Below are 20006 nucleotides of genomic sequence, written 5' to 3'. Positions count from 1 at the left end.
TGCTAACTGATTACTGGCTGGTTCAGTGAAGCTTTTCTGCTTTCCTCAAAGATACCAGTTTGTGGAAAAAGTACGAGCTGGTATTGGCTGCTACAGAGTGCATAGCTGGAAAACATGTGAGTTTATACATACGTCCATGAAAGTGGATCTGATAACCACACTATTCCCACAGTTTTATACGTGGGAGGTAAAAACAGAATAATTTCTGTAACAATAATGTTATGCGAAATTGCAAATGCTTGCCAACAGCTTCCTCATTTATCAATATGTCAAAGGTATTTTGGTAAAACTCTGTACCAGAAATTCCTAATTCCTAGAAAAGTTTCTGTAGCAGACAATAAGTATTCTTTTGCTTTATAAGAAATAAGTTTACTTGTCAGAATGGGCTAACTGCTCTAACAACTAAAAACTCTCTGGGACTTAGACCTTTTTTGTGTTAATTCTTGCTCAAGTAACAGCCCACTGTAATCAGAGGAGGGTGGGAGGTGGGCGGAGAACAGGAGAGAACCCTGCTACCCAGAATCACTCATGGACTCAAGCTTTTTCCATCTAGTAACACCACCATCCTCCCCTCAGACCGCACTGTTGAATACGGAAGCCACTAGGCACATACGGCTATTTAAATTTAAATCTACTAAGTTAAATGAAAGTTAAAATTCAGCTCCAGGGCTTCCCTGGTGGCGCAGTGGTTGGGAGTCCGCCTGCCGATGCAGGGGACGCGGGTTCGTTCCCCGGTCCGGGAGGATCCCACGTGCTGCGGAGCGGCTGGGCCCGTGAGCCATGGCCGCTGAGCCTGCGCGTCCGGAGCCTGTGCTTCCCAACGGGAGAGGCCATGACAGTGAGAGGCCCGTGTACCGCAAAAAAAAAAAAAAAAAAAAAAAAATCAGTTCCACAGTTGCATTAACTATATTTCAAGTGCTCAATAACCACCTGTGACTAGTGGCTGCCATATAGGACATGCAAATAGAGAACATTACCATCATCACAGGAAGTTCCATTGGTTAGCACTGCCCTAAAGACTCTTTGTCCTCCACTGGATTTTCTGCAGAGGGCAGCAGACAAGGGAAGGGAAGGGAAGAGAGGGAGCAGAGTGTTGTGTGGGAGATGTTCTGAGCACCAGGCCTGGAAGTGGTGGTCCTTGCTTCAATCGACACATTATTGGCCAGAACTTTGCCACCTAACTGCAAGGGGGCATGGGAAATGTAGTCTTCCTGCATGCCCAGGATGAAAGACAGCAGGCTTTGTTGAACACATCACATCGTTTCTACCACAACTGGTGTACCTGCATACATATTGTTAGAAGATAACGAGTGTATCTATTTCAACTTACATTCACCCTAAGCTATATTTTGAATTGGGTTTAGTGCAACATAGATTTATTAGAGCAAACTTTGTCCTGAAGGAGACCACATTTTAGCCGTTGAGGGAGAAATAAGACTTACACATATGAAGTCATTATGAAAACATAATAATCTCAGGTTAAAGGAGGAGGTGCACATAGTAAAACTATGAGGAGAGATGAATATGAGTTGGGGTGTGTACAGGAAACTTCTTAGAGAAGGTGAAACGTAAATGACCTTCAAGAATGGATTGGCAGAAAGAAGGCAGAAAGAAGGTGGTGGGAATAGTAGCAGCATAAATGCAGAGGTGGGATACACACGGCCTGTTTGATAGGGGCAGGAGTAAGGGGAGAAGGGGAATTAGCGCACAGAGCACTTACTGGAAAGTAATGGGAAATAAGATGGGTTGGGTTAGGTGATGCCAGGCTCAGAGTGGCCTGAGAATCCCAGGATGGGAGGTTAAACTTGATCTCATAAGATACAGTGAGACTGAGTAGATGCTTGACCAGTCAAGTGTCATAACCAAACATGGGCGCTTTGAGGGGGAGAATATGATGGCACTGGGCAGGACGGCCTAGCGAGGAGGGAGGACGCAGACCGCCGGAGGCAGCTGATGCTTTCAGACATGAAGCAGTTGGGGTCTGGCTACAATAGGAAGATGTAGAAAAAGAGATGGGTCCAAGAGCTATTATAAAATAAAATAGAATTCGGTGACAAACTTAGCAAAATATAATGGAGAATAAAAACCACAAACATGCCTTGGAGGTTTCTGATAGAAAGAGCCAAGTTGGAAGGAGGAAACAGTCTAGACGGACAGGGATGAGTTTATTTGTGTGTTTGGAGAAGAAGTGACAGTGGGACATTTAAAAGTGGAAATGTCCTTCATCGATATGGGACTTTATTGAAAAGACTGGATTATAAGTTACAGAAACCATCAGCATAGTGATGATTAAAACCTTGAGAAAATAATGTGTTCTGATGGAGGGTAGTATGAGGACAGGAGATGATATTAATAACATTTACAGTAGTATTATTTAGGATACTTGCTAGGTTTCAGTCACTGGCTTATGATTTTGCTTGCATTACCTTACTTATTGCCAGGTCACAGATAGTCAGAGAGGTTATGTGACTTGTCCGAGATCACAGAGTGGGTTAAGTGGCAGACCCAGGATTCAGACTTAAACTGCTGAATTCATAGTTCATGCCCTTGACTTCAGTTTGAATTTGGCTCCAGTCAACAAAAATCATTAAAATAAACTTTACTTTTATTATTATTATTATTTTCTTTTGGCTACGTCGCATGGCTTGTGGGATCTTAGTTCCCCGATCAGGGATCGAACCCGGGCCCTGGCAATGAAAGCACAGAGTCCTAACCACTGGAGCACCAGGGAATTCCCAAAATGAACTTTAATAAGTTCAGAAATATTGAATACATCTTAAAAGCAAGGAAGATATTTATTTAAAAGACCTCCAGCAACACCAAATACTGCTGAGAATTGTGATGAAATTGGGCCCTATGAGAAAAATGTGCAGCGTCCATTATGTGCAGGCCACCAGATTTGGAGATTAGAAGGTCGCTGGCTTTAGGGGAAAAGGTTTTGGTGGAAATATGAGGATGGGAGTCAGAATTCAAGAACTTATGGCGAGAATAAGAGGTCAAGAAATATGCAGTTGATTTGCTTTAGGAGGAGAAAAAAGATTGAACAGTAGTGACAGATTAAACAGGAGGGTTTTTGTGTGTGTTTGTTTTGCTTTTATATCTTTCTCTATCCTTCCTTTTTATTGTTATTATTTTTATTTGTGGCAAAATACACATAACATAAAATGTACTATCTTAACCATTTTTAAGTGTACAGTTCAGTGGCATTATTAAGTACAGTCACATTGTTGTGCGGTCATCACCATCCATCTCTGGAATTCTTTTCACCTTGCAAAACTGAAACTCTGTACCCATTAAGCAATAACTCCCCATTCCTTCCTCTCCCAGCAGCCCCAGGAAACCACCATTCTACTGTCTGTCTCTGTGCATTTGACTACTTTGGGTGCCTCACATAAATAGAACCATACAGTGTTGGTCCTTTTGTGACTGACTTATTTCACTTAGCGTAATGTCCACAAAGTTCATCCATGTTGTAGCATGTGTCAGAATTTTTTCCTTCCTTTTTTTGGCTGAATAATATTCCATCGTATGTATATGCCATATTTTGTTTCTCCACTCATTTACTGATGGACACTTGAGTTGCTTCTACCCCTTGTGAATAATGCTGCTGTGAACATAGGTATACATATATCTCCCTGAGATCCTGCCTTCAATTCCTTTGGATAAATACCCAGCTGCACCATTTTACCTTCCCACCAAGAGTGCACAAGGGTTCCAGTTTCTCCACATCTGCACCAACACTTATTGTTTTGTTTCTGTTTTGGGTTTTTTTTTTTTTTTTGCTATAGTAGCTATTCTAATGGATGTGAGGTGGTATCTTATGGTTTTGATTGGCATTTCCCTAATTATTAGTGATGCCGAGCATCTTTTCATGTGCTTGTTACCCATTTTGTATATTTTCATTGGAGAAGTGTCTATTCAAGTCCTTTGTCTACTTTTTAATCAGGTTGTTTGGGGCTTTTTGTTGTTGAGTTGTGGGAGTTCTTTATACATCCCAGATGTTAACCCCTTATCAGATACATGGTTTGCAAATATTTTCTCCCATTCTCTGGATTGCCTTTTCACTCTGTTGATTGTATCCTTTGATACCGGGAAGTTTTAAATTTTGATATCGTCCAGTTTATCTATTTTTTCTTTTGTTGCTTATGCTTTTGGTGTCTTATCCAAGAAATTGTCAAATCTAAGGTCATAAAATTGTTCATCTATATGTAGAGGGTTCACAAGTGACAGAGTAAACTTTAGAGAGACTGGGTCCCCAGAACCAGTATCAGAAGTCCATTCTCTTTCCCCAGGCTGGATTCATGAACGATGGCAGAATCTTGGCCCTGGATGTAGAGCATTATAGCAATGGAGGTGCCTCCCTGGATGAGTCATTACTTGTAAGTGTTTTAATGAGCAAATTCACATTCTGGAAAGTGTTACGTAAAATTATTTAACTCAGAAAAATGTTCAGTAGTTAAATAATATTTAATTAGAAAAGCGTAAAGATTCGCAATGCAGGGAGCGAGTAGACTCATGTTACTAACTGGTGCCCCCAGGGGTGAGCCCAGAGATACTGGCTAAGTCTGCATCTGTGTGTTATCTCCGTGTTTCCCAAACTTAGAGCTCTCTTCCCAGATGCAAGCATTAGACCTTCACCTTGACCCCACTGATGTTTTGAAATGGATAATTCTTTGCTGTAGGGCCGCCCTGTGCACTATAAGAGGTCCCTCAATATCATTGGCTTCTATCCAGTATGTGTCAGTGGCGCAGCTACCCTCCAGACCTAACAACCCAAAATATCTCCAGACATTGGCAAATGTCCCAGGAAGGAAGAGGGGAAAATTGCCCCTGGTTGAGAACAAATGTATTAGGCCAAATACCAGCATTTTTTTTCCTGTTTTTCAGGATATTTTATTCTGTAAACTGAGAGAGAGTCTACATTCTGTAGACTGAGAGGGCCTATGAATGCTTCAAAGGCTTTTGGAAATTTTTAAAACCTGGGGAAAAATGCATTAGCCCTAATGTGAAAATGTAAAAGTCATGATTTCAAAAAAATTATTCAAATCTTTAAAACTCATTTTACAGTAAAAATGCATTTAATTTGAGACATGGGTCAAGGTCAGCATGTTTGATGTGACGTAGGTCATTTCTGGCCTGATTTTGGTCCGAAGTCTCAGGATGGTAAAACAGGTGCACAAGGATGAGGTCTCATCACCTCAACTCTGGATTTCCCCAGATAATAGAGATGGGACTTCTGAAAATGGAAAATGCCTACAAGTTTCCCAACCTGCGCTGTCGGGCATGGGCGTGCAGAACCAACCTTCCGTCCAACACGGCTTTGCGAGGGTTTGGCTTTCCTCAGACAGGGCTGATCACCGAATCCTGTATCACGGAAGTTGCAGCCAAATGCGGGTTGTCTCCTGAGAAGGTAAAACTGAATTCGTTTCACAGACAAACGATAGTGAATTTTAGAGGTGGGAGGGCCCCGGGGAGTCTTCCTGTTGAGGAATTTGTGGTCCATAGGGGCTGCATGATTTGCTGGAGGTAACCCAGCTAACTACTTAATACAGAGCAGGACTCCAGAGTTCCTGAACCCCTGGTCCTTGTCTTACTCGGGCTCCTCAAAAATCCTGGGGCAGAGGGTATTGAGAAGTGAGCTCTGGATTCATTGTTAGTGAGAAGTCTCCATGGGTTAGAAGTATAACTGCTACTAATAAGTTCTGTCAAACCCTTCTTTCCTCTGCTTCCTTAACATCTTAGGGAGCTGTCATCTGAGTCATTTCAGTTACCAAAATGGCCTCCTTTCTGTTCTTTAAGTCTTGGTCCCAATTTCATTCATTAACAAGCTCGGTTCCCTTCCCAGGATCCTGGAGTAGAGTTAGGGTGGGCAGAAGGTGTGCCCCCTGCCCCCTTCTCCGTCCCGTGAGGACCAGGGAAAACAGACAGCATCTCCCCAGCTGACTTCTCCCAGCAAGCTCTCTGTCCTCTTCTTGGTTAGATGAAGCCACTTTTCAAGTATGTTGTCTCCGGGCTCCATTTCTGCCAGCCCTCTCAGAAATTGACAGTCCCCTGCAAGCATTAAATCTCCAACTGACCCTCAGCTGGCCCCTCACGCAGCATCCCCTGAAGCCCACACCTCTTGGCCCCATGCTGCAGCCATCCATGGAAAGCCCCAGTCCCTGATTCATCTACCTCCTCCCCGCCCCCAGCACTAGAATTTGTGACCATAGACAGGAGCCATCATCTTTATGTCTCTTGAACTTGGTGGGGGGGCCCTGCCCCTCGCTTCCTGGCTGTCTCACCATGGCCTCTTTCCCAGATGTGCTGTCACATTGGTAGCACTAGGAGGAGGATCAGCTAATGACCTCCCTTCATCCCCAGAGAAGATGGAGGAGAGAGTAGCCATCCTTCAAAACACCACAGCAGGGGGCTTCCCTGATGGCGCAGTGGTTGAGAGTCCGCCTGCCGATGCAGGGGACACGGGTTCGTGCCCCGGTCCGGGAAGATGCCACATACCGCGGAGCAGCTGGGCCCATGAGCCAAGGCCGCTGAGCCTGCGCGTCCGGAGCCTCCGCAACGGGAGAGGCCACAACAGTGAGAGGCCTGCGTACCACAAAAAAAAAAAAAAACACCACAGCAGGGATTTCCCTGGTGGTCCAGTGGTTAAGATCCACACTCCCAATGGAGGGCATCTGGGTTTGATCCCTGGTCAGGGAACTAGGTGCCACATGCCGCAACTAAAGATCCCGTGTGCCGCAACTAAACATCCTGTGTGCCACGACTAAAGATCCTGCGTGCTGCAACTAAAGATCCCGTGTGCCGCAACTAAAGATCCCGCGTGCTGCAACTAAAGATCCCACGTGCTGCAACTAAAGATCCCGTGTGCCACAACTAAGACCCAGCACAGCCAAATAAATAAATAAATATTTTTTAAAGCCCCCCAAAACAAAAAAAACCACCTTCCCCAAAATGGCACAGCTCACTAATTTCCAGTCATCCTTTTATAATGATCTGGGACTTTTTGGAGGGGGAGATGGGAAGAAGATATGTCTGTAATGACCCCTGTCAGCTTGGGGAGAGGGCTGGCCTCAACTGCTGAGAGTTTTCTCAGCTGAGAATGTGAAGTACTTGACCTTTTGTTCTCAGCTGGGTGCCTTAGTCACCAATTTCTGGGAATTCAGGAAGAATTCTACTCTGCTTCAGACATCCTGGGATAGAATCACTTAATTGGCTTTTCATCCTAGTTATGGGCTATATTTAAACAAACTTTCATAGTTTCCTGTTTGGAAGTGAGTGGTCTTCTCTTGCCTCAGCATCTGAAAATTGAAATCACACGGATCATGTAGCCTGGAATTAAATTCAGCATTACCTTTCAACAGATACTCACAAGTACAACTGGAATTAAGAGTCCACAGTGTACCTGGACTGCACTGTTGAGTTATATAAGAAATATGAGGAAAGGAGTCCTTCATCTGAACTTCCACAAGAGTGGCATCGAAGGCATATAAGTGCTAACACATTTGATAGAGGCTCTGAGTAGAGGAAGAGGAAGATGTTATGAGTTGGGAAAGGCTTCAGCAAGGAGTAGATTGAACTCAGTTTGGGTTTTCTATGATGAGCAGAATTTGACTAGGAGGACAGTGGGTGGGAGAGACTATGTCTGCCTAGTGCCCCACCAACCCTTTTGATCTCCTTCTCTTTTGTAGGTCCGAGCGATAAACATGTATAAGGAAATTGATCAAACACCCTACAAACAAGAGATTAATGCCAAGAACCTGATCCAGTGTTGGAAAGAATGCATGGCCATGTCTTCCTATGCCCTAAGGAAAGCAGCCGTAGAAAAATTCAACTCGGAGAACTGCTGGAAGAAGAAGGGGCTGGCAATGGTCCCCCTGAAGTTTCCTGTCGGCCTTGGATCAGTTGCTGCTGGTCAGGTCAGTTCTCCAAACAGACAAATCAAAAGGTGTTGAGGAAACTTTCCATTAAGGTGGATTAGCCATATGGTTGCAATATCTAATTGTTCAACTTCCCCAAAGCTGTGCTCCGTCCAACTAGTTTTTCTCCAGAGGAGACGAGAGCTACTTTGCCCACTTCCCCAGGGTTGGTGACAAGCATTCTTGCTGGGAAATTGGGAGACCCAGCACCTATTCCTGGCCTTGGAATTGAACAGCTGAATTAGCTCACTGTGGGCCCATATCACTTAAGTATAAAATACTTAAGTATTGGGGGACCAATGACCCCCAAGACTCCTCTTCAGCTACTCTGATTCTGTGAGATAGAAACAGGAAATGGAATAGTAACGAGAAGCTGCAAGGCACTCGGTGCTCCTCCCATTTTTGGTGGGCTGGGGAAAATTACATCCAGAAAAATAAATCATTTAAATATCTTTTCAAACAATCGAAGTTTTTTTTCACTTTATAGCCATTAAAGGTATCACGGGGAGGACTGAAAATCTATTCTTTTTTTTTTTCTTTTTAATATATTTATTTATTTATTTTTGGCTGTGTTGGGTCCTGTTGCTGCACGTGGGCTTTCTCTAGTTGGGGCGAGCGGAGGCTACTCTGTTGCGGTGCGCGGGCTTCTCATTGCGGTGTCTTCTCTTGTTGCGGAGCACGGGCTCTAGGTGCATAGGCTTCAGTAGTTGCAGCACACGGGCTCAGTAGTTGTGGTGCACGGGCTTAGCTGCTCCGCGGCATGTGGGATCTTCCCAGCCCAGGGCTCGAACCCGTGTCCCCTGCATTGGCAGGCAGATTCTTAACCACTGTGCCACCAGGGAAGTCCTGAAAAATCTATTCTTGTTGCTTACTTTCTTTAATTGATTAAATGAATTCCCTGCTCGGTTGCTAAACCTCACTTGCAGGTTCCACCTCTTCATTCTTGAGTGGAACTTACCCCGAACAGCTGGTGGTCTTCATTGTCGCTCATTGTACAGCAGGGACGTGGGAACCCTGTTCCCTACGTTCTTACGTGTCCGTATATGTATCTGTACATACATGTGGATGAGGTGGCAGAGCCCTCAAAACAGTAGTCCCTCCCCTTCGCAGAGTTCACGCCTTTGGCTGAACCGTGAAGAAGGTACGGCAGGTGTGTGTTTTGAGCGCTGACAGAATAGGGATAAGTGGGGGTGGGGCCGTGAAGAGCACTAGTGTGTAGGCCGTGTGATGGGGAGGCCAGGAAAAGCAGGCAGGAAGGCCCTTCCCCCGTTTCCACACCCATCATTCACCCATCTATCCTGACTCAGCCCGGATGAAATCACCAGAACGTTTTCATGCAGCTTTGATTGTAGGTGGGTTAACGCAGAGGGGCATGTAACAACACAGTGGCGATCTGAGTGCAGCCTTCCTATGCCTCTCCTGTTTACGATGGCAAAACAGCACAGATGTTGTTTAGTCATCTGCCTACAATTTACTCAGATGAGAGAGTCAAGAGGCTGTGGTTGAGGAATAAAGGCAAAAACAAGGTTATTAAAAAGGAAAGGAAGGGGGAAAACTATCCCTAGAAAAGGGTTAGCGAGCAGTGACTCTTTGTATATAGTTTTGGGGCAAACTGATTAGCTAGCGGCCAGCAAAGAGGCCAGTCTGGGCCGTCTGTCCTTGAGTACACCGACCAGGATCATGCAGAAAACAATTTCCATTGTATATGAATCTTCTGGAAATTTGGGGGCGTTAGGCTGTGGGTAGACATGGCAGGCTGTCTCTATTCAATGGTTGCCATTACTTAATACCTGGCCTCCACAGGAGACTAGGTCTGTCCCATTTCCCTCATCAGAAATTTCTCCAAAGGTAGATAAAAATTAACGGTAATTACTGAGCACCTACTATGTTGTAAGTTCTTTTAGATTTTATCTCATTCAGCCCTCAGGGCAATCTATAAGATTTGTAACCTTATGTTAATGATGAGAAACTGAGGCTCAGAGAGCTTAAATAACTTGTCCAGAGTCCCACAGCTGGTGAGAGGCAGGGCCGGTGCCGGAACTCAGGTCTCAGAGGCTCCAGAAGCTGTGCTTTGTCAGCTACATCAAGCTGCTTCCCCATAGCACCTTCTGGGGGGAACTGAGGTGGGATTCAGCTCAGCTGGGAAGAAACTAGACAACAGCCAGCAGCACAAATTCATTCTCAAAGGCTCCTGAGACGCCTTCCCCACCACCACCATCCCCTCCCATCCTTCCCTGGAAACCAGCTTCTATGCTTAAAACATTTGCTTAGGGCTGAATTGCAGAGTTGAACTGAGGAGTTTGAGATCACTCGGGCTGCTTCCTGGAAGCCATACGCTGAAAGCCTCTGTTCTGAAGCAAACCAGATAGAGGGGGGAACTAGAGCACCTTCTGCGTCTACAGCCCTACGCTGGGTGATTTGCAATTTCCCACTTGATTTAAGCCCTATCTCCCCTCTGTTGGCTGGTGTGATTCTGTTTCAGAGAAGGGGGAGCTGAAGCCCACAGAGGTCCGCTCTCCTACGGAAGGACATCCAGCTAGTGAGTGGTAGAACAAGGACTTGACTTCAAGACTGTGCTCCCAACAGCTGAGGGTGTCAAACGTGCCTCACCTGCATTATATTTAATTCCTAGACAGAGCACTGAAGTGCGCACAGTATCTAATGAACCTCTGTATTCCCAGGGCCTTCATACGGCACCTGGCACAGAAGAGGAACTCAAACGTTTGAATGGCTGAGACATTTTGGGAATCTGTTGGGTCAAAGCTCATGTCTCACCAACACCAGCAGTCATTGCTTGAGGACTTACATTTCACAGACTAAGTTCCAAGTTTATATTGGACAACTATCTGTTCCCACGTGCCAGTTGTGCTGATTTCGCAGATGCAGCGTTGCAGAATTATCTTTTCTGGCGCTAACAATGAGCCACCCAGTGGTACCACTTAACTGAACCGAATTCGACATTGTAAGTGGCCCAAGAAGACTGCAGCAGCACATGGGACAACTACTCAGCAGTCTCGGACAGAAATGCTGCCCTGACACACAGGCAGAGCGCTGCTGCCAGCGGGGTCACACGTGATGAAATGCACAATCCCCTGTACTTGTAGTTCAATCACATGTGCCAGTTACACATTTCACCCACAAGCAACTTCTGAATTGCTGGCAGAGCCCAGGAGGCCAAATAGAGTGTCTACAAGCTTAAGGAACAGATTAAATGGCTATGCTGTTGCCAATTCATTTATCAAACTTTTATTGAGTACTTACTACTCGTGAGTTACTATGTGGCTTTGCAAAGGATGCCTTAGGACATGGACTTTCCTTTCAGGGGGCTTACATTCCAGCAGAGTATAAAGAGGTGCCATAGAATGGAGCCCAGGAGCAGCCGCTGCAGCTGGCATCCCCACCCCCCCACCCCCACCACCCCCTCCCCGCCGTCTGGTGCATAACCCCTGGGCAGCCCGCCCCGGGTGCTCTGTAGAGGATGTCACTCCTTATCTTTATTGTTTAGAGAATAAATGACCAGGAGCACAAGACAGTGTTTCCAGGACTGATATGTCAACAGACAGTAAAACGTGCTCTGCTGGATCTCCCCAAGGCACTTGGATATGATTATTATGGCAACGATGCCTTTCCTAAGGTTCTAAGATTCTCCCTTGGGCTGTGAGTGTAGGTGCCTTTGTCCTCAGAGAAAGTGCTCCTATGTCCCCATATTCTCAATACATCCCTAGTTTATACCAGCTGACCAGGTAAATAGAGCCCATTTTCACTGTCAAAGTGCCTGATTTGGAATGCTAGAGGCTTCTGCGTGTCATTTGCTAGAGTAGTGTGAACCTTTGGATGCCAGTAAAGAGGCAGCTCTCCAAGTGTGGCCCATGGCCCACAGGTGGCTCTAAAGGTCCTTCTGGTGGGCAAAGAATCGATCTAGGAATGCACTCCTTTCCTTGGGCATATCTGGTGATTGACATGCAGTTCCTTTGACTTTCACTTCTGACCAGGGTTGTTTATAACTAATCTAAGTGAGTAAAGCAAGGCTTAAAAATTTTAGCTTCATTAAATGGAAATTAGCTTGTTACCAGAATTTTCTGAAGACCTGCCTTTACAAATCCTAGATTATTATGCCACTCTGCATAGAAGCTTAGATATTAAGAAACCTAGTCGATAGCTTTTAGTGACCCCTGGCTGGCCTAGACTACATCTAAGAGGCTGACATTTCCCAGTTGAGCAGCAGTAAAGGTGTGCCTTGGAGACCCCCTGAATCACAGTGGAACCAGTAGAAGCATTTTTCTCTAGGACCATATGCTGTTAATATTGCTCGTATACTGGAGACTCAAAGTGAAGACGCCATTCACATTTTCTGCAGTCTCCTGGGATATCTCAGTCTCCTGGCCCATCTCCATACCCCCTAGTTTAGCACAGGCAGACTTGGCAAGAAGGCACATTCCTATCGACTGTAAAACATGCTTAGCTTAGAGCCTGGGTGTTTCTGACCACAGCAGCCTTTTATTCTATGTTAGCTGTTTGGTTCCTTCTGTATTCCTGTGGGAGCTGTGCAGTTAGATAAGATTACTTCGAAGTTCTCTTCGAACTCTAAAGCCCTATCACTCTGGGCCAAGATGACTGAGGGTGGGCTTAGCTCATTTGGCAGCAAAAATGTAATGTCTATCTGCCCCATCTTATTTGGGTTTTTATTTTTGCTTCTCTATAACATACCTACAACTATGGGGATAAGTGTTCATGTAAACAAGTCTTCCTTCTTCCCCAAACTATCTATACTTAACTTTGCATTTAAAACTGACGACACCCTCTCCCCCAAAACACCCAAATCCAGATTATTGTTCCACCCTGGGTAGGGGGGATCCTTGAAGGTACCAGTGCGCTCAGCTTTTCTACTGAGGAAATAGTAGCGTAAGCAGCCTAACTAATCCTGCCCCAGACTCACAGCCATCCAGCGACAAGCTGGCCTCTTGTGGGACGATCATGAGGCAGCACCTGTCCCGGCCTTGCCCTGGCTCTGCTCAGTGCTCTCAGGGCAATGGGGAAAGGGTCTGCGTTTATTTTGGCAGATGTGGAAAGGAGGGAGGGGATGCTTTACGGGGAAAAGGTTTTCTAATTGACAAGATATGTGATAATGTCAGTCAAAAAGATCGCGGCAACTGTTTTCATCTTTTTTGCTTAGGCTGCTGCCCTGGTTCACATTTATCTAGATGGGTCTGTGCTGGTGACTCATGGTGGAATTGAAATGGGGCAGGGGGTCCACACTAAAATGATTCAGGTAAGAGTGCAGATAATTGGATTAAGTCGGATGTGTGCTTGTAGATATGTGTAGGAGAGAGAAACCTGGAGTGTACATCTTCTGTTCCCAAATAAAAAGGATAGGAGACTTTAGCTTTGACTACTTCAACTGCTAAGCTATTCACAGAAACTGGGTAAACAAGCCAGTTTTGTAACTGACCCTCCTGAAAGAATGTGGTAGAATAGCCTCTGGTTGTCTTACTGCTAAAGAAGGTTGTATGGTCATTTGCTGCTTTCCTTTGGATATATTAACAAGTGTGTTGTCTTTTTTGAACCTTTGCTGGGCAATAAAAAGATTTAGAAATTCTCATGTATTGCATTGTTTCTTGCCCTTTTTTTTAATGCCTCTTTTTTTTTTAGGGTTCCCCAACCTTTTATTTTTTATTTATTTATTTTACATCTTTATTGGAGTATAATTGCTTTACAGTGGTGTGTTAGTTTCTGCTTTATAACAAAGTGAATCAGTTATACATATACATATGTCCCCGTATCTCTTCCCTCTTGCATCTCCCTCTTGCCCTTTTTATAGTAAGGACTCTGAACAACTGATAGTATAAAACACATTTGATATTTCTAACCGAGCTACCAGTTTTCTTTTCGCTCAATTATTTTAGAATAATTTTTAGCTACTGTTTCTATTTTGCTAATTATTGTAATATTACAGATTATAAAACGTTTGAAAGGCAAACATTATTTTAGAAAACCCTGCATAATTCTACCACTTAGCAATAATCACTGTTTTGGGGTCTCTCTATTTTGACATTTTTTCTTTTTCAAAAAATCACTAGCATTCTTTTTATATAATTTTATATCCTGGATTTTCACCTATCCTTATATAGAGTGACCATTTCCTCCTGTCATTAAGAATTCTTTACAATCATGATTTTTAATGCTGCATGTATATGTCTGTATAATTTATTTAGCCATCCCCAATTGCTGAACACTTCAGTGAACATTTTTGTCCATAAACCTGTGATCAAACCAATGATTTTTTTTAATAAATTCCAGGAATGGAATTACTGGGTCACAGAATATATCTTAAGTCACTTGCCACATGTTACCAAATTGTTTTCCAGAAAGTATCCATCACATTACACCACTACTCAACGTTGTACATGATGGATTGTTTTTTTTAAATCTTAGATAATTTAATAGAGGAAAGTGTCTCATTATTGCTTTAATTTGCACTTTTCTGATCATAGAGGTGCCGAATTTATGTTTTATTTCATGTTATCACTCGCTTGAGAATTGTGTGGTCATACCTGTCCCCCTTTCTGGGGTGAGACTTCCGTGTTTTCCTTATTGGGCCGCCAGAAACCTTTCTGTTCTAAGCCTATGCACTTTGTGTAGGCAGTCTTCTGAAAGCCAGTGATGGGGAGGGCTCTGTATGCCTTATGCCCCTGTCGTAATTGTGGACAAACTCAACTAAGCCATACTGCTAGCAGGAAAGAGAATGTGGAACCAGCTGAGATGAGTAGTATGATTTTGCCCCATCATTAAACACAAAGGAAGAACCTAGCAGCCAGCTAAGTCCTTATGTTGACCAGTGGCACTGGCACCATGTACTTCTGGGATCTCTGGTTGGTGCAGCTGCTTTAACAAAGCCATTGTCCTTTCTCAGAAATGCTCTCTTCCTGGAGCATCTCCAGAAATGTGCATAAGGCATCTCCTCTCTGATGAAGTCAGATTTGCTAGAATTTTGCAGAGTGCAGAGGTAGGAGGGGCCTTGAAGATGCTGATTTCTTGATGATGAAAACATGAAACATTTCTTCCTGCCTTGGCTTGGGGCCTCACCTCCTCTTCCTGGTGCTATTGCACAAAAGAAAGTCAAAGAACAAGAAAGTGTGCTCAGGGCTGGCGGGCCAGACTAGCTACAGGGTCTTAGACAAGAGGAACTTCTTGTGGCTGGAAGAATTCGTGGTCCTGCCGCTTGTTCCAGTTGGGCATGGGGGTGTTCCACACACATGCTATCGTATGCTAAGTGCACGGGTCTATGACTAACCAAAGAAAAGTGAAAGAAGATCTCTTCCAAAATCCAGGTGGCCAGTCGTGAATTAAGGATGCCATTGTCCAACATGCACCTTCGGGGAACAAGCACAGAAACCGTCCCTAATGCAAACATCTCTGGAGGCTCCGTGGTGGCCGATCTCAATGGGTTGGCAGTAAAGGTAAAAATCGTTGCAGTGGCACCCAAATCATGAACCCCGTCAAGGCTGGAGCTCAGAAGATGTTGCAGATCAACCCAGCTCTTGTCTCCTTCCCACACCCTCTTGGGGAAAACTGCGCCTTCCCCCAGTCGGGGGCTCAGTCAGTGTCAGGACTGGCCACTCTCCCGAGCGGGAGATGCCACCTCCTTTCTCCCTCACTCCTGACAGCTCACTGGTCCCCAAGCCCTATCAGTTCTACTCAGAAATGTCTCTTTCCAGTTCCAGGTTGCAGTACCACGGCTGCTTTGGTTCAAACTCGCGCCTCTTGTCAGGGCCATCGCGAGCCTCTGTCTGTCCACCCCAGTTTCATTGCCTTTCACTCTGGCTTCCTGCAGCCAGGGAAAGCTTTCCCACAAAATAAATCTGACCGTGCTGTGCTTAAAAACAGTGACCAGTGGTTTATCAACAGCTTTTCTGTTAAGTCCTGACCGCTTAGCAGGGCTTACACGGCCCCCATCCCAGGCAGTCTGTCTTTAAGACCAGCTCATGCTTCACCCCCAACTCCATGAGACCTTTCACCCCACCTCTTACGGGGTTGGTGTCTTCCTTCTCCTCTTAAATAAGCCTATATAACAGCACATAATAGTGTGTTTTTGAAATTGTTGTTCTCGTGACATTATGATCATAATTTTAACTAAAAAATAATCCCTAGGATGCTTGTCAAACTCTTCTAAAACGCCTTGAACCCATCATCAGCAAGAATCCTGGAGGCACTTGGAAGGACTGGGTGAGAACCACTGTTACTTTGTGTTGTATGTTAGGAAAAAAACGGAGAGAGGAGAGTGAGACGTGTGAATCAAATACCAGTAGAAAGGGCACGTTAAAAGGTACTGCAGTTACATCATGATCAATAGAAGCCCTTGGCTCTCGGCATGTGGAGATGTTATCACAGCATGATGGAGGAACTCCTACATCTGGGACAATTCTCTATTAGAGAAAAGATGGTTCTTGTGTCCAGAACTCTTGTTTTAATCAAGAATTAATTAATGTTTCTTCCTAAGGAATCTAGGTATTTTCTAGATAATAGCAGTCCGTCTATTTATTCTTTTTTGGGGGGTTCCCCTGTTCCTAAAATTGGAAGATAACACTAGAATCCTTTTATAAAAGTAAAAATCATATAAGCGCTCTTTAGACAGAGGAAACCAAGCCATTTGGGTATATATTCAGCAAGTAGTAGGCACTAAATGGAATGGAAATATTCAACTGCTTCCTTTCATCCACCTAAAATCTAATTGGATGAGAAGACACACATTCTAAAGTCAACTAGGAAACTTTTCAGAGTAACAGGTTCTAAAGTACCAGGTGGTGTGGAATGGATACCCACTGAAGGCTGACACTTCTAGGATGTCAACTCATATTAAAGCACTGGTCTGGAGGAAATAACATTGGAGAGTCTTACTTAGAAATGGTTCCTGCTATTCCATAGAGTTAGGATTCATTCTATAATTCATATTTATAGGAGCTGTCAATCCTTTCTGGGCATATTTATTTCTGCCCTTTGCCCAGTGCTTCCTGGGAGAGTCTGGTTGGAGAAAGATGGAGAGAGATGCAGTGCAAGAGAGTCAGTCCTCCACCATCAAAAAATGCTGCCATTCAGCCCACTTTCCTCTGTAATGGTTGCACTTCTCACATTTTTCTTTCTCAGACTTGGGGGCATCATTTTGTATCTTAGTCAACTGTGTACACTGCAGAGTCAGGAGAAGCCTTTTGGTGTAAATGGTACAATTTAGTAAGATTGTACCCCTCTCCTCAGTCTGTTATGGATACATGATATTAAAATTAAATGTCTGACCACCCATTTTTTCCTGAAATGTTCTGTGTTAATAGGCTAAGTCTTACCAGGTGACTGAGTGAAATTCTTTATAAGCAGAACATGTGTTGCCCCCAATAGTCCAATCTATAAGTGTCACATACCATGGGAGTCGTTTATTATGATGATATGCATTGAACAAATGCTATTCCTACAAGCAGTGAACCATAAATGCCTATAGAGATGGAAAATGCTGAAAGGAATAAATTAAACTTGGTCCTTCCTAGTTATTACTACTGATCACTTTATTTAACACAGAGTAAAATTAATATTGAAGTCTCGAGTGATTCTTACTTTAAACATCTTTATCGCATCACGTTGTATTCTTCTTTTCCAGGCACAGGCTGCTTTTGATGAAAGCATTAGTCTTTCAGCTACTGGATACTTCAGGTAAATAGTCCTTTCAATCGCATGCTATGGAAAATGGCAGCGGTATCTTGAGGGGAAGTTTCATTTCTGTTTGCCATTTTGGCAAAAAATGATTTTGTACCTTGTGTTAACCCACTGTTATAAAGAACATTTAGGTGCTACTTAATCCAAATTTCCAGAAAGCCTGGGAAAAAATAGACACAGAAATAAAATACAGCTGAATCGATGATTCAAATCATACTGGGAAGTACTAACCTGGGGGTTAGTGCTTGGAACCCACAACAGTGGTTGACCTTTTGTTGAAAACTCAGTGTGTCCCTTAAGTTAGGAAATGAAGGAAAAGGGATGCAAATTAAACCCATAATAAGATAAATACCATCTCACACCTTCTAGATTGGCAAAATATAAGAATTTGACAATAACTGTGTGTTGTCAAGATGTGGCACAACTAGAACTCAGACACTTTGGAAAAGAATCTGTCAATTTATCGAGTTATTTTAATGGAGAGTGGAAGCCATCAGAGAATAGAGTGATATAGAGAGTCATACCTGATTTTGTCTCTTTGTCACTTGTCATGGGAGTCCCAGGCTATCAGGAATTGGCTCTCAGGAATAAGCCCCTCCAGACTGGGCGGAGCAGAGAAGAGAAGGGTAGAAAGTACCGGCAAGCTGCTGGCCTATGCTTGTTTTCTACCATGGCATTTGTTTGGTGTTCTTAAAGAACAGTTAGGAAGAGAGCAGGCCATGGTGCCTGATGGAACGACCAGAGTAGGGCACAGAATGAGAGCCAAGGGGCCTGATCCCTCGCACAGAAGGCTGAATCCTAGAGCCAGCAGACGGGTGAACTGGCAAGCGTGCACCTCTGATGTAGTGTTTGGTGTAAAATCCAGGTGGAATCCCCCAAATCTGACGACGATAGGATTACGTGACCCAATATTAGCCAAAGCAATAGGATGAATAGCCATACAGTCAGCAGTTAACTTCCAAGCATAAGGAGTCAGTGGTAGGGAGTGGTTTCATGTTGTTATCAGGCAAAGCAAGTTTAATAAGAAAGAAGTAAATATTTATTTATTCAGCAGACTTATTGCATGTATTATGTGCTACACATCATTGTACCTGTGCACTCCTCTGGTTTGCTGTGCATACAAATTGAGCATAGCTCTTAACGGGTCTGTTTAATCATTGTGGTCTGCAATTAGGGGACTTGATCACTTAACAACGCTCCTCAAGAATTCTATTTCCTCCAGGGGTTATGAGTCGAACATGAACTGGGAGACAGGCGAAGGCCGTCCTTTCGAATACTTTGTTTATGGAGCTGCCTGTTCCGAGGTTGAGATAGACTGTCTGACAGGTGCTCATAAGGTCAGTACCAGTTGGGAAGGTCTTCAAGTTGAACTCTAGATACATCTATTTTCCACATGTTCCATCTGTCTGAGCACCAGAGAGGCACCATGTAATCGGCCTAAGGATAATTTGTCTGTTTTACCAAGGAAGATAGAAGCTCAGCAATTGCCTCGGTGTTTTATGTGGAAAACAATTGGCAGCCTCTCTTCTTTATTTCCCCTGCTCTTCCAAATGGAATCAGGAAAAAAAATCACTTCAAGGAAGAAACACAGCCTACAGGGGGCTTCAAGGAAGAAACAGCCTACAGGGGGCTTCGATGTAGAAACACAGCCTACAGGGGGCTTCCTCTTCCATGAAATGCCATCATATGGCATCCTTTTCTTTCTTTTTAAGAAGATATTGGGGATAGGAGTTTATAAATTAATTTATTTATTTTTGCTGTGTTGGGTCTTCGTTTCTGTGAGAGGGCTTTCTCTAGTTGTGGCAAGCGGGGGCCACTCTTCATCGCGGTGCACGGGCCTCTCACTGTCGCGGTCTCTCTTATTGCGGAGCACAGGCTCCAGATGCGCAGGCTCAGTAGTTGTGGCGCACGGGCTCAGTTGCTCCGCGGCATGTGGGATCCTCCCAGACCAGGGCTCGAACCCATGTCCCCTGCATTAGCAGGCAGATTCTCAACCCCTGCGCCACCAGGGAAGCCCCATATGGCGTTCTTGAAGGATTTCATAAGCATCCACAATCTGCTAACAAGCACCAAGGGCCAGCCCAGGGGAGCTGGTGGCCAGCTTTTGATATCTTTTGTCCAGCTAGCTCCTGCTTTTTAGATAGTTTAAGAGCATCCTTATGCTTTTAAGAAATGCTATGGGGCTTCCCTGGTGGCGCAGTGGTTGAGAGTCCGCCTGCCGATGCAGGGGACACGGGTTCGTGCCCCGGTCCGGGAAGATCCCACATGCCGCGGAGCAGCTGGGCCCGTGAGCCATGGCTGCTGAGCCTGCACGTCCGGAGCCTGTGCTCCACAACGGGAGAGACCACAACAGTGAGAGGCCCGCATACCGCAAAAAAAAAAAAAAAAAAA

At 44.4% G+C, this 20006-nt stretch overlaps 1 protein-coding gene across 1 annotated transcript in view; it reads left to right on the top strand.

Moving 5' to 3' along the window:
• AOX1 (aldehyde oxidase 1) overlaps positions 1-20006 on the top strand; it is a 71092-nt gene that overhangs the window by 42782 nt on the left and 8304 nt on the right. Inside the window, exons 24-31 of the mRNA XM_027115866.1 lie at positions 4293-4379; positions 5219-5410; positions 7689-7916; positions 13090-13185; positions 15245-15373; positions 16065-16139; positions 17560-17612; positions 18838-18952. Coding sequence (XP_026971667.1) covers positions 4293-4379; positions 5219-5410; positions 7689-7916; positions 13090-13185; positions 15245-15373; positions 16065-16139; positions 17560-17612; positions 18838-18952 — 975 coding nt within the window. The remainder of the gene's footprint in view (positions 1-4292; positions 4380-5218; positions 5411-7688; positions 7917-13089; positions 13186-15244; positions 15374-16064; positions 16140-17559; positions 17613-18837; positions 18953-20006) is intronic.

The sequence above is a fragment of the Aethalodelphis obliquidens genome, unplaced genomic scaffold (genome assembly GCF_003676395.1).
Source record: "Aethalodelphis obliquidens isolate GAN/ISIS:26980383/991018 unplaced genomic scaffold, ASM367639v1 scaffold2, whole genome shotgun sequence".
Taxonomy (NCBI): domain Eukaryota; kingdom Metazoa; phylum Chordata; class Mammalia; order Artiodactyla; family Delphinidae; genus Aethalodelphis; species Aethalodelphis obliquidens.
Note: the sequence above shows the minus strand (reverse complement) of the source record. Positions and strands in the feature narration are given on the sequence as shown.